At 46.5% G+C, this 15,365-nt stretch overlaps 1 protein-coding gene across 3 annotated transcripts in view; it reads left to right on the forward strand.

Moving 5' to 3' along the window:
* USP19 (ubiquitin specific peptidase 19) overlaps positions 1-15,365 on the forward strand; it is a 1,845,650-nt gene that overhangs the window by 996,116 nt on the left and 834,169 nt on the right. For all 3 annotated transcript variants that reach the window (XM_069643288.1, XM_069643289.1, XM_069643291.1), the window contains exon 17: positions 5,775-5,915. In XM_069643288.1, the coding sequence (XP_069499389.1) occupies positions 5,775-5,915 (141 nt within the window). The remainder of the gene's footprint in view (positions 1-5,774; positions 5,916-15,365) is intronic.

Consider the following 15,365-nt stretch of genomic DNA (forward strand, 5'->3'; position numbering starts at 1 on the left):
CCCGCCGCCTTTGAGGTGCCAGCTATATGCCCCCTCTGACCTAATGATATTCCAGTTCACCCCAAATTCAACAGACCACGAAGACAGTTATCCGTCCTTGGGCACACATCCCCCAGAGCCATCATTCACTGAATCTAACAGGATAAAATGATGAAGGTAGCTTGACCCGTGCCCCCGGATGAGACACTTGGACCCATGAGACTGGGCCCTCTGTTAATGACAACTTTACAATGATGCATGGAGGAAGCCTCTTATTGCATACTGCTTTCTTGTGTCCCCACACAGGTATTAGATTGATGTGTTGGATGTTTTACATAACAACCTGGCATAGATGAGTGTGATGAATGTACATGAAAGGCCACAAGGGCACATTTTAGAACCAAAGTGGTGAATCTCTGACAGCCAGTGCCCTGGAGCTCCACCCCGACGAGCCCAGCTGACCCAAGCGCTTCGTGATGCCACCACGTGGATCCCTGCCAATCATGGAGCACCGAGCGTATAGACAACATAGTAGCTAGACGTCGCCATTCAGTCCCCACGATTATGTGGCCCCTATAGCTTAGCTCATGCATGACGTGTATTTGTAATATTACTGACTGTCTTTGCTATTGTCAGACAGAGCGCTCTCGGAGTTTGCAGAGTCCTTTGCATGCCCTATATTGATTAAGATAAAACCTTTTAATTTCAACCGCACTTGGTCTTGGTCTCATTCCCTCCTGGGTTGTGTCCTTTATTGCCTCTCATTGAGGGGGGGTTAGCTGCCTTATTGGGGGATGCTTACTTTCATTGGTTTGGGTGCTCGTTCTGTTGGTGTGGTCCTGCTGCCATTGGGTTAGTTACACCTGTTTGAATAACCATCCCTTGTTTTTAGAATTAGGCTAAAAAAGGCATGTTAATTGAGGTATCTGTCTGTTTGGAAGAAAGGGAGGTGTGCTGTGATGCCTGTCTGGTTGGGTGGAAGGAAGGGAGGTGTTAGGAATGGTATTCCTATTCTCTATTTATCCTCTTGCTTAATCCTTCCCTCTGAATGCATGGTGACTCTCTGGTTTGAGGTCATGAATGGAATGCCAGGAGTTGGACTAACTGGGATGTTAAGTGTATGAGATTACACCCAGGGCTGTTGGTAATGGTGTTGCCTGTTGGTAATGGTGTTGCCTGTTGGTGGGAGCCAGTGGCCTTCCCTATGACTATACTTCCGATCTCCTTGTGAGGTAACTTGATTAAAGTAACATCAAGATTACAGTTGACTACCTCAGTATTCTTTTCTAGTACCCTGACTTATGGACATAACAGATGGCATGTGGAGGTGAAAAGAGCTCTGGCGACCCCTTTCCTTCTGAGACCAGCCGTCCTGAGAGCACCCAATCGTGTATCCAGGGTAACCGACCTGCTGGAGCTGACATGCAGGGCTTGGGCTCGTATTGAGCAAAAAAACAGGGGAGAGGTTATCTACTCCCCACGCCTTCCGATCATTTATATCACAGGAGTGCCTATAACATGCAAACGGAGCTTTGTGATTTGCCTGAAGCTTTTGAGGTTGTCCTGTTTTGGTGACCTCTTGCAGAGGGGCAGTTTCTGACAATCGAATGTTGCAGGGCACAGGGGTGCTTGTGTCCTTGGACATATAACTGTATTTGAGGTTAAAGGTTTCACTGAAACAAATGTTCCTCTCCTTCCCCAAAGCACCGTCGGTGGCCCCCATACTAGTTAAAATGCTCAGGTGGGCTGATAGTAAGGTGGTATCTACCCTATATGGCATGTGCCTACAGGCTGGGACAGGAGGGGAGGCTACATCTCGGAAGAAATGGGAGAAATCACTGGGGCACACAATAACAGATTAAACATGGGGCCGTTATTGTGAAGAGACGAGAAAAATAGCCCTTAACACCAGATTTAAACTGATACATTTCAAATACTTACATCAGTTTTATTACCCGCTGGCCCAGCTGCTTAAATTCTTCCTAGACACCTCGGAGGGCTGCACGAGATGTAGCACCTCACCAGCAGAATTTCTGCACGTTGCATGGGACTGCATGAGGGTCTTTGTGACATTAAGTGACATTGTGAAGGAAAAGGTGGACCCAACACCAATAACTGCACTACTTGGCTACACCAAACACATCCCGAAACGGGTGAGGAAACTGACCGGTTTGCTCCTGCTCTTGGCCAAAAGACTGCTGACAATGCTGTTGTGGAATGGAGGTGTCTCAATCTCAAAGGATAGAACAGTGGAGAGAAGACAGCTGTCATGGTCATGAAGTCAGGGGCACAGGCATGCAGGGGTTGCATGCACCTGAGACTGGGCTGAACACTGTCCTGGCGCCTTTGGCACTAGGCTGATGTACAAAAGTAAACGAGAATAACCATTTAACACCAAAAAGCTTTTATTATGGACATAGCACTTCAGATGCATTAACCTTGAAAATTCCATCCATTAAGCAGGATGCATTAACCTTGAACATTCCATCCATTAAACAGCCCCAAGTGTATTCTTGGGTGTGTCTGCTAATGGATTGCCTTCGCACATGCTCACTCTCTAGGAGTGGTAGGGTGTGGCTGGTAAGCTGGCCCTAATGGGCTGCCCACAATCTCACTATATAAGCTGCACCGATCCTCAAGATAGACGCTTTGCGTTATTCTGCACTTGCAAGCAGCGTAACGCTCACCGTCGCGTGAGGTCATACTTACCATTTGAAGATCCTGCTTCCTGGACATCCTGCTTCCTGTCAGCATACTTACCAAATGAGGGAAGCTGTTCTTGCATGTACATCTCTTCGGCGAACGAAGTATTCATCTTTACACATTCAGGAACGCCGAAATCTTCATCTTGGCTCCGCAGCACGACACGCTCCATTGTCGACGGCAGCGGCTACAAGGAAAAACAGAAGACAAGGTTAGACATTGAAAAAACAGTCAGTTAAACCATCACTTAACCTGCTGTCGAACATTGTGGTAGCATCTATCTTCCATCCGGCCGCATCTCGCGTCTCACAGCTGCATTGGGGCCACATTTCTATCTAAGGGAAGAAAACAGAAGAGAGACATTATTGCGGGCCTAAGTAGGAACAACATATAAAGACATTAAACAGAACGAACAGCATCACAAGAGCTCAAGAAAGACTTACCAGTCATAAGGAGAAGCATAGTCGCAGCTGGACTGGACTAATCCTTAACAGGGATCAGTGAAGGAACTAGCTTCCATTCAACGCGCCCCTGCCAGAAGTAGCAGGATGGAGAGCTTATCTTCCATAATTCACAGGTGAGCTTTATGGGCTGGCGTATGCTCACAGAAACTGTACTTTGGGGTGAAGGGTTCGAGAGGTACAACAATTACAGATTGGCACACTGACACACTTATCTCCACGCAGGAGCAGTATCACCACATACCACTCACAGCTTTTCTACTGAGGTAGAGGCCTGAATAGGGTGATTCAAGTTCAGGGAGGTCTGTTACTGTGCCCCAACGTCTCCGCAGAGACCAGGTGAGAGGAACAACATCCTGTACTGTAATGGAATGGAGACTGAATATGGCAGGACAGTGCACGGCCAAGCCAAACCCAGTGATATCTAGGGTCATAGGTGCACTATCTCACCAAACAAGCCCAGACACCAGGGGGAAATGTAGGAGTGTGCTGTTGCTAAGCTAAAACCATGAACCCCCACCAGAAATCGCGGTGAGTTGCATCAAGAGATGGAATCACTGTGCGACAAAACAGTCATGCACCACCAATGTGGAATATGTTGGGAATCAAGATGTAGTTAACTGTATTGTACAAACGAGTGAGACCACATGAGGGAACATTGCATTGTACCGCTGCACTTTTTTTTCTAATGTTTCCTTGAGTTGTTGTGTTGTTATTGTAAAATAATAGTAAAGGGTTTTATTTAAAAAATTAAGTCGCTGTGATCAACACCCTATCAGACCTCTGCATCCGTTACTCATGGGCTTCATGGATGTCTTCCAGAAACGTGGGTCACATCAACCGGGGATTCTGACCTCCCGTCTATCAATGGTGGTGTTTAAATGGTCTTGGGACTTTGTTGTGAGCCTTCTTTCAAAGCCTTCCCCCAACTGAGACATCTAATGTACTGGGGTTTGTATACAACTCTCCAAATCCTGCGGAGAGGAAGGATCAGCGGAGGGCTTCTTTAGAAGGGGTTGCACAAGACTGCTTAAGGAGGGAGGGCAAAGTTCCAGGTGCAAAGGAGTGATTGCAATAATTGGCCGAGGCTGGTGCTAAGGGTGTCGATGGATGAGCAGGGGAGTACCTGCTTTGATGAGACTTTCATAGATCCGACTTGTCTAGAAACATCGCCAGGGGTGAACAGGAGAAAAGAGGAGAGAGGAGGAAGCTCCTTGCAGATTTTGAAAAGTTAGGACGAGTTTTAGATGGCACAGAGATGCAGGCTTGGATGTAGGCTCCCTTCTTGGAGAGGGCAGTCTGTACTGCCTTTGGATCAGGCAGCATGCATGTCAGGGGTGCGCCTGAGGCCCTCCACTTCCTCTATGCCGCCCTACACTTGCGTTTAAGGGTGGCGAGGTTGGTATCGAACCAAGAGATGCAATTGGATTTGAGCTTCAAGTGGATCCTCATAACGGGGGCAAGGAAATCCAGAGTGTTAGAGATAGAGAGATGAAAGTTAGAGAAGGCTGTGTCAGGGTGTGAGTCAGCCAAAGGTGCAGTAGGAGGAGAGAAAGTAGTGGCAAAAGCCTGAACTGACACACGCTTCATGGGTCGGATGACCGAGAAGGTAGGTGGCAGTGCTGGAGTCAGCTTGACCCGCGGGGGGAGAGAGAGAGAGAGAGAGAGAGAGAGAGAGGTGGGAAGAAAGTAGAATATGATCACTCCAAGAGAGAGGAGTGGTGAGAGGGTTAGAGAAGGGGAGGTCTGAGGAGATCAGAACATCAAGGATGTGCCCTGCAGAGTTAGTCGGGCCAGAGGGAAGAATAGAGAGAATCGCAGAGGTTGCCTCCTATGCAGGTCCATTAGAACTCAGGAAACATTATAATTTTCTTTATCATGGCAAGCTATCTTTTGACCTTATCCCAATCAAGTCTGTGGACTTACTTGTAAGGCTATCCAAACTAGCTCAAAGTACTTATTAATCGCCTGTGAAAGTGTAGGTATCACTGTTATGATTTGTGACTGCTTATCTTCTCTGTTTGAATGCCTAGTTTGTAAAAGCAAACTTTCTTACACTTTAGTTTCCTTAAATAGCTTATGCATTTTACACACATGTGCTGCTATTTGAGCTTGTCTTTTAAGACACCTCGCTGTTTTTTATAATACTTTGGAATTTGTCCAGTACTTTCCTTCACTGTAGAAACTTCTTGATGCTTGACTATATAGTGCCATATTTCTTTCAGTAAATATTCTGTGGACTACCTTTGTGCACTAATGTGTGACTAACTGTATGTTAATACCATGCTTTTCCCTAAATAAGAGTCGTAGCTAGACTGCTAAATCACACTAACTTGGCAGAGACTCTGCACATACACTTCAGTTTGATCTTGACAAGCCCTCACCAGTGGACTTTGAGAAAAACCTCTTAATAGTATTTTTGAACATGCCATGTGTATACTTGATTTAGACGTTATGAGCGCATGTTTAGAAGTGTCAGGTTTTGTACAAAGTGAAAGAAACGGTGGCCAAGTAAACCATGCTAAATACATATCTAACATTTTAATAACAGTAGATGGTCAAATAAATGTTTTTATAATAAAGAAACAGAAGTAGAATTGCTGTTTATTGCTCTTTGTGTTTTTCTTTTAGGTTATTAAGAACCGGTTCCATAGTTTGTTCCTGCCTACCCATTCACTGGATGCTGTCTCGCCTGCCGACTTGCTCTTTTGTTTTGAAGTTCTGTCATCTGATCTGGCAAAGGAGCGGGTAGTGGTGTTGCAGGTCCAGCAGGTATACAATGCATATCAGTCAATATATTTAACACCAGTGCTATCAATTCACCAATATCACTGGTGAAGCAGAGACAGTGTTCCGAGAAGCCAAACTTCATCCACCTTGCAAAGGTTTACCTCAAAAGTTTTAAGTACAGACAAACTCATTTGGTAACTAGGCTGAGCAATAAAGTTTAATGCGATCAGGGGATTTATATACAGTACAATTAAACTACACATATTAAACAATAGATTTCCTACACACAATTATTAATCAACACATGTTTAGTGAAAATACTAAAAAGGGTAAGTCCATTTTTTGCACACATACAATCACAGTTGTGTCCATAATGGGAGACGCACACCACTACACAGTTAAAAGTAAGTACTGTTTTAAGTACTGGTCCACAATAATTAAACTTAACAAGTGTCCCACAGTGTTCTTGATAAATCAAATTTAGGCTACTTTAGGGGAGTTCGTTTTTCAAATTTCTCCCATAGGGATCTGCACTGGGGTATATATGGTTAATGAGGTTTTATTTTTATTTTTGCATTCTTCCCAATGTTAAGATGGATTTCCAAAATTGGCCCCAGATACCACTTGTGAAGGTTCCAGACTTCATTGCGGGCTTGTTATTCTGTTTTGATTTCTTGCATGAGAATAGTATAGACAAGAGATGCTTTGTTTTCCAGAATTTTGTTTTGTTCTGTCACGCTACTTAACGATCAGGTCCAGAGAGCTCCCAGTTGAAGACCTAAATAGTAACGGGACAGGCTTTTGAAGGAAAGACGGTGGTGGGACACTTCAGGAACATGACATGATCCAACGAAAGTCAACACGGTCAGGTGATCTTCCTGCAGGAACACAGGAGTAGGCCAGCACAGCTTCCCTTGGTGTGTGATGGCTGAAAATGCCGGAGCTGGTGACTTGTAGCACAAGCTGAAGACCTGCAATTTCCAATGCTTTAATCAGAATGTCGACAGCTGTAGTGATGTAGTCCAGGAAAGAGCTGTTCAGTCGACTGGTTGGTCCAGGCACACTTCCAAAATTGGGCACAGAACCTTGAGCAGGGATTTAGACGGTTTGTTCCCACAGGTCAAGGGCTCTCACCTCCTCAACCTCGTATACTGCCAAACTTATAGAATTAAGCCAACCTTTTCTCACGCCAAAAAAATGGCATCACCTCGGCTAGAGTTCTCATACTGGCTAAGATGGATTATTGTAACATCCTGCTATTAGGGACCTCAAATAAAAACCTTAACAAAATGTAGCTTCTTCAAAACAAAGCACTGAGATCAGCACTAGGCATCACATAACTCGGCACAGAAAAGATGCCCACTGGCTCCCCATTCAGGCAAGAATACAACACAAAACACTCACCATCACCCACAAACGCATCACACATCAGGCTCCGACCTACCTCAACCAGTTTATCGCTCCCAAAACCAATATAACACTCCGGTCCAATGCCAACACTATCCTGTTCACTCCGAAGTACAACAATTCCAGATCAGGTAACTCGAGCTTCCCTGTAGCCGCCCCTAGGATCTGGAGTGCCCTACCATCGTTCATCTCCAACGAACCCTTCTTCCTGCAGTTCAATAAACTACTTAAGACTTAGCTCTTTAATCAATTCTAACCTTATGAGACTCAAGTCTTTACCCAGCCTACTCCAAGTGCCCATACAACTGTAAATGTATATGTAAATCTATATATATTAAATATAAATGTTAAAAAAAGCCCCCTAATGTACTTGTTATAAGCCAGAATGTAAAGATTGCTCTTCTACGTATGAATGTTATTTTGTTTTGACACTTTGCAAGATTGTAAGTTTCCTTGTTCCATGTAAGATTGTAACCTCTACCTGTAACCTACGCCGTGGTACCCTAGGGTTTTGGGCGTATAACAAATACAATAAATAAAATAAAATAGCTCTTCTTGAGACCTGGAAAGAGGTTCAGGGCTTTACTGGGACAACATGAGGATCAGGGCTTTATCGGGAAAACACTGGAGTTGATGCTAGTCAGCTGCAGGGGTGCTCTATGGCCTACTCTTCATCGTACAAGCTTTTGGGTAGAATACATTTTTTTTTTGCAATGTTCTCCCCACTTGTGAGTCCCCCAACACGTTTTGCTGGACCTTTTGGATTTTTGATCAGTTCTCCTGAGTGAGCAGAAACCTTTTTCCCCAGTCACTCAGTCTTTTACTCTCTGGGAACCCTTTTAAACCCTTTTGGTTGTACCTTTTTGCCATGAACCGCCACTTGTGCCCCTTTTGGACTTCCTGGTCCATGATGCATTGTAACACTGGGCAGTGTTCATCTCAACATGGCAACCGCATCAGTCATGCTGCGCTCCAGCGTTTACGCCGGTGCGATAGACTCCTAAAAAAAGGACACGCCCCTGCGGCGCTCCGCGTCTCAATGCTCCTGTACTAGTCAGCGGCTAGTGTGCCTTGTGTTCCTTCCTCGTATCGCTTTTCCGATACTTCAATCCTTCTCCCCTTCATTCACGGACCCCAGAGCGGTTACTCCTCTTCCAGGCCGCTCGCTCCTTCCATCCTGGCTCCCTGCCTTGCTCCGTGCATACACCCTGCTTGTTTAGCTTGCAAGCAGCAACTTCCTTCCTGGTTCCACGCTTATTCCTGAACGTAGTCTACCCTAGCTTCCCGGAATCCTGAACTCTTCCTCTGTCTCCATCCACGTTCCACGCTGGATATAGAGGACCACCGGCCGTACCTGTTCAAGTCCAGGACTTCTCGGAAATCAGAGAAACCCACAAAGAAGAGAGCAGCGAAGGACAAACAGGTAGGATCGGGGATTGAGTGTGACACTTTTTTGGAGTAAAGCTTTCCTCCATCTGGTAAGATGTCTGCAGTGTATTATTGCAGCACATATCACTTTCTGTGCAGTGTTGCTGGGAGCTTTTTTGAGCTGTCCTTTTTATTTTCCTTGTGATAACTACTGTTTCCAAGGATAGAGAGATACTTTTCATACCACCTTACTATTATTTTGTAGACTCCGCACCCCCCACCTTATGTGGAGTGCTGAGGGTGGGATACAGTGTATCCTTTTTTCCACTTCTCCTGTACCTTTCCAGTTACAGTGACCAGTACATCTGAGTGGCTGGTGGTAGTGGATGTTTTCTATCGATTTTTAGTGAAAGTTACTCGCAGGCTGCTACCGCAGCTGCGCTAAGGGACACATGAGACAACATTGATTTAAAATGGTGCCCGTCTTGTTCTTTCACCAACTCTTGATGACTTGTCCTCTCTTGAGCTGCCTTCTACCTAGCTGAGTGGGGGAGCTTTTGATAGTTTTTGTGTCTTTGGCGAGCTTGCTTGCAAAAACCCGCCACGGCTCTCTGAATGCCTGAAAGGGCAGGAAGTGGGGGAGGTGACTGAAACTCCCAAGGTCATTGATCTGCAGTGTGGCTGCCTGGATCCAGTTCGAACTGGGAGGTTGGATGTCCTTTTGGACAAGTCAGCCCCCAGTTCTGCATGTAATGATTGGATGTGTGAGGGTCCTGGAGCAGCAATAGTCGACCCATGGAATCAAGAATCCGAGGAAGGATGATGTCTGCAGCCATCTCCAGTGACTGCCGGTTACTGCCGAGTGGCCGCTGCTACTCTAACCTCCTCTTCTGAGCAAAAGGGAAGGTCCAGACCAGATGAATTCCTGCCCTGGACTGGTGAGCCTATCTGGTTTCAAGGTAACCTTCATTTTGACCTGTCCACGAAGAGCTACGACCGTCCTGGGCTGCAATTCCTCAATACCTGGACCAATTGCTGTGCATAGTCTCCTGAAGTGCTATTGTTGGCTGGAACTTTGGGTGTATCCTGCTGGATCTACAGTGACACTTTCCTGCCCTGAGATGCCTCCCCCCCCCTCCCCCTTCCAAGTCAGGGACTGAGAAACTGAGAGAAGTCTGCCATGTGACAACCATTGCTGAACCAAAGCCTGTGTCGAGAACCAAAGAGCCAATATCGGTGAAATAGTCTGCTGGGCATTCCATCAAAAGAAGCCGACCGTCTGCTCCTGCCATCAGTTCCTTCAGCCTCCAGGCCAGGCCAAGAACCTGAACAGTAATTGCTGTAACCTCTCCTAACCAGATTGTCTGGGCAGGCAGGAAGTGGGGGGAGGAGTTTTCCACCCCCTGCCCTTTATCTGCCAGGGTGCTTGATTAGGACTGGCTTCCACAGGGGGTGGGGGTCTGCCTGTCTTTATTGGACAGCCAAACGCCCCTTTCTGTAAAATGCTGAGAGATTGCAGAGGAGTGTGTGCTGGAGATGACCAGAGATGCCTGCAGACCCTTTGCAACACAGTGAAACAACCACTGCTGTTCTGAACCAGTTTTTTGTGCGACAGACTAGCTCTATGGGGACTCCTTCCCTTTGGCTGGTGGAAACAACCAGTCCCAAGACTAACTTTGAATTGTGCCATCTCCCTAGGTCCTAGGAGTTTCCAGAGCTGCTAACCTCCAATACCAGGAGACCTGCTGCCCATTTTGAGTGAATCATTGTGGAAAGGCTGAATTCGTCCAAATCTCGGCTGAGCCCTCAAGGGCACTCCAGAGATTCGATCAACTCGCCCATATCCCCTCCTCAGAGCGTGGGACTACAGGGAGCGAAGATTGACCAGGCGATTTGTGTCCTTTGGTGCTGCAGAAAAAGCGTCCTGCCTTCAGTCATAAAATCAAGGATCCAGAGGTCCGGTCCAGAGCTGCAACATTCCAGAGCAGCCAGCACAAACATTTTCTTCTAACCTAAGGTAATGTGGGGGAAAAGGTATTGCTTACCTGATTCCATAAAGTCGCTCCAGAGCGTTGGTGTGCACGTAGAGGAGTCCAGGCCAACCCCATCTTACCTCTGACTAAAGCGCTACTTATATCACTTTAGAGAGTTCTTTCTCCGGGTCTCCAAAATTGGGTAAGTATTCTTGCAACTTCTTCCCTAGAGACTATAAAGTATTCTCAGGAACTTTTTATTTCTTCTGCTTTGCAAGACTTTAAACCCGATACAAACTACCTTTTAGCTAGAGTTGCACTTTTGACTTTAATGGACTGGCTGTGCTAAATACCATTACTGTATTTTGTGGGTGGGCGCTACTACCGATATAAACTGTCAAACTCCTGTAGCAATCGTATGCGTTCAGCAACTACCAACTAAGAAGTGACTATTTGAAAGTATTGATAAGTAGATCTATGTGTGATGGTTTCATGTGCTAAATATTTAAGACTGACACTTGTGTAAATATATTTTAATGCACATTTTAATGTACGTTTTTCTTTGATGTACTTTATTTACTGGGTTCAGTGTACTTCGCTACAGCTCACATCTTCCTTCTAAGATAAACCTGACTGCTCTGCCACTCTACTGAGGTCCTGAGTTAGTGCAGACTGATGGTAAATTGGGGGGGTCTACAAACCACTGGAATAGCTTACTATAATCTTATAATCAAGTAGGACTTTAGAGAACCTCCCCTAACAGGAGAGAAGGAAGACGTTGGCAGAGGGACAAGGTAGATATTGAAAAGCCACGTTGAGAAGATAGAGCTTTGAGCTACGCTACATGTGGAGAGTAAGATGGGGGGAAATAAGGGCCCAGTTCAACCTGGGAAGGACGGTTGGCGAGGAATTAAGTCAACCAGTGCCGTGCCAGGGGTGTGATGCCGAGCATGTCGCAAAGCAGATTTGTTAGGTGTCATGATTTACTGTGTCGAAGGCAGAGGAAAGATCTAGTAGGGTAAGAATGGATGGAGAGTTAGTCACGATTAGGGAGCAAGTCATCACAGGTGTTCAGTAGAGCACTTTCTGTGCCTCTAGCAGCTGTGAATCCAGACAGATTTGGTGTGTTGGGTCTGCTGGGAGATGTTGGGGAGAATTCTCATAAATGTGCTAATTCCCTTCACCTTAGAGACCCCACCAACTTTGCTGGATTTTGAGGACTTGATTTTTTTTTACCTGGAAAGGTTGTGAGACTTTTTTCCCCACTCTTTCATGTATTTTGATGTGTGTTTTACACTTGTGTTCTTTGATTATGGAGTTTTAAAACAACTCCATAGGCGGCATCTTTTCCTGTGTGTTACACAGCACCTTCAGTGCAGTGACACAGGGATGCCTTTTAGACTTCCCAAAGGTTTAAATACCTTCTCTGGGATGAACTACTGTTTCATAGAGAATGTAAAGTGAAATTGACGTTACTAGTCTTTCCAAATTCCGAGACCCAGCACACCCCATCTTACAATGGAGTGCTGGGGGGGTTACATAGTATCCCCTGTGTCTAAACACTCATGTAGCAGTCAAATGCTACCCTTTCCTATTGAAATAGCTGGTGGCAGTGGTTTTACAACAAACTACCATGATTTTCCTCCCGACCGTAAACACCGGTAGCTAAAAATCACAGGAGGAATGTTTTTTCAAGATGGCGCCTTAAGCCCCTTTGTTTAAACAGGTCCCGGTCTTCTTTTTTCACCATTTCTTTTTGGAAAGGAGGTCCTAGAGTTTGTCTCTGCACGACAAACCTGGTTTGGTCCCTTAGTTCGTATGCCTTTGGAGGGGCTTCAGGAGTGAAGACCTCCTCTGGCGCCTGAGAGTCTGGGGTGGGCAGGAAGTGAGGGAGGTGCCCGAAACTCCCTGTGCTTAGTCTCCTAGGAGACCCAAATGCACCCTGGCGTGATTGGCTGGCTGACTGTCCGGCAAGGACAGCCACCCTGCTGCTTGAGTGACAGCTAGGCTGGAATGAAAGGGAGAAAACTGTTTAAAAGGCGAGTCTCCCGGACTGGAAAGCAGAGTCAACCACTGTAATGAAAGAACTAAAAACAAGCTGGAAGAGGACGGCTGCTGCAACTCCTGTACCGTTGGTATGCCTGGTGAAGCCCTGCTGCAGGTCCGAATTGCCAAGTTCATCTCAACAGAGACACCCCTTCAAGGACGACTTCTTCCTTTGAGTTGGTGGGACCAATCAACTCTTGAGCCACCTGGATACCATTGTCAAGACTGGTTAGGATTAACCAGGTCGGGGGACACCAGTTTGTGTGCTTGAATTACAGCTACTGCAACTGAAGTGACTCCATTTTGTCAGCGTTTTCCTATGATCCTGTGCAGTGCAGGAGTCCCTCAACGTCCTCCCTCTTGTCCCCACCCACGACTGAGGCTCCGGAACAGTAAGATCTGCAGGAACAGCCAGGAACTAACGTCTTTAGCGGCATCTTGTTCTTCATATTAAGGTACTGTGCCAACACAATTGAGAGAACTTACCTCTCCCGCTGAAAGTTTGTGGAACTTTCCCAACTTGCAGGCCTAATGTCATGATGCCTACCCCCGGGCATCCGGATCGAGTCCATCAGCCCCGGGAGCAGGCATCCAGATACTCATTAAAACCCCAACAGCCCCGGCTGGGGGCTGTTTGGATTCAGTCCTGGCGTCTTAGGCGCCAGACTCGTAGACTTTACTTCCCTTATGCAGATCATGCTGCAAATGAGTCCAAGCCAACGTGAGGCCTGGATGGGACTATTTTATTACAGGGACTATTTTTTACTCGGGTGTGGTTCTGGGGAACTTCTTACCTGTGACTACTTTGCAGTCTATTTAAACTATGCCCAAACAGCAGCTCATGCTTATTGTTATTCTGCATCCAGCAGCGTAACGCTCACCATGTCTGCAAGTCAGCATCCAGTCTTCTGCCACGCCCGCCTCGAATCCGGAGGTCCTAGACAAAAGGAAAAGAAAGGAGAAGAGGTTAGATCACGGACATTATTTGATTCCTTACCTGATTCCGGACCCAGCACATCTCTGAGCCTGGAAAGGACATTATTTCAGCACGCGTCGCTTCGCCAGCAGCAGCGCCGCGTTATACTCACCAGTCTACCACATCTTTCAACTCAGCGCTGCCTCCATCATTTTCTTTGTCGAAACCCAGCTCCTGGGGGGAAAACAAAAGGAATACCAAGGTGAGCCGAGAAAACCGACAAAGACCATCTCTTTGCCACCATAGACTTACCTGCTTTAACACCGGCGTTATTATCCTTTAATTTGCTGCATCTTTCTATGCCACACCTATAAAGGGAGAGAAAACAGCAAGTTAAACTCATGCAACTTTTACCGGACAGTGTTTGGTAATACAGACTCTTTCCTCCATGCCATCAGCTGCCTCCAGGCAATATTCTTTTGGACCCAGCTGCAACCTAACGAGGGAATGGAACAAGAGTGAACATCGGACATATTGAACTCTTTGAACTTTATAGACACTGGAGTCAATATTCCTCCGGAACTCCTCCAGTACCTTCAAACCAGTGAAGTAACTGGTATCTATGCGCCCCTGCATGCCATGCAGGACGGAGAGCTCATCGTTTAAAAACATAAGGTGAGGTTACCAAGAGGGGATATCGGAGGTGATTAGTGGGGAGAACGAGAACAGTTGGGGGGGGGGGGCATCACTAAAGTCCACGGGTGGCTAAATCCCTTTCTCCACGTGCAGGAGAATACTTCTACGAGTCCAGCAGACAAGATTAGGCGGGCCAGTCCAGACTGTCATCCTTTCACTACGCATCACGTTGGTGGAGACAGCAGCTGTCCGGGTCCGATCGACGCCCCTGTGGGAACCAGGTGAGCGTAACACCTAATCAGCTTGTGACCCAACACATGATTCTTTTTCGTACAAACTACTTCTGAGAACTTTGGTAAAGACTTTACTGTTTACTACAAGAACTGCTCTTTCCTATCCAAGACACTAGTCCATTGATTTTGGCCTAAGCCTATTGAACTAAATGGAGTCCTTTAGTGAACAAACTATTTCAGGGGAGCCTAATTTGTGTGTTTGTGTATAATACGTTTCCTCCTTCTAGTGAATGTTTTCTAAATGATGTTTAAATAAATAAATGAATACCTGTTTTACCAAGAAACCTTGAGTAGAAGTGTCTACTTGAGCCACTGTGATTGAAAGACCTCTGTGTAACATCTGGTACTGCTCCCATTCCCTCTTGAGATAAGCCTGGCTGCTTAGCTCGCTACCAACAAAACTGTGTAGTACAGACTTATACCAAAGGTTGGTTTTGCTTACACCTGTAGTCCTAATTGTATGTGGTGGTCCCAGAGGATACTGCATGCAATTCTGCCCAACACTCCACCCCCCCCCCCAATACAGGAGGGTAGGCACCACAATATCCACACCAGGCAAGTCACAAGGCCCCCAAGCAGGTCGCTCTCGGTATTGTCAGGGTATGTAGGAGGAAAGTAGGTGGCACAGGACATTTACCTCCACTGACTCAATCCCTCACTAACACAGGGTTTGGGGGGGGGAGACAAGCCAGCCACACCGCTCCTTTGCACCCAGAACCATGCCATGCTCAGGACACCAGTCCAGGGAGCATTAGTGGGTGGGGCTCCCCCTCTGGCAGAGAAACAACGGGAGCCTCTTGTGACAAATTAGCCCACAGAAGAGGGCATTATGCCAGGAGGAACCAGCAGGGCA

Source organism: Ambystoma mexicanum, chromosome 2p (assembly GCF_040938575.1).
Source record: "Ambystoma mexicanum isolate Mex_15411 chromosome 2p, UKY_AmexF1_1, whole genome shotgun sequence".
NCBI classification, from domain to species: domain Eukaryota; kingdom Metazoa; phylum Chordata; class Amphibia; order Caudata; family Ambystomatidae; genus Ambystoma; species Ambystoma mexicanum.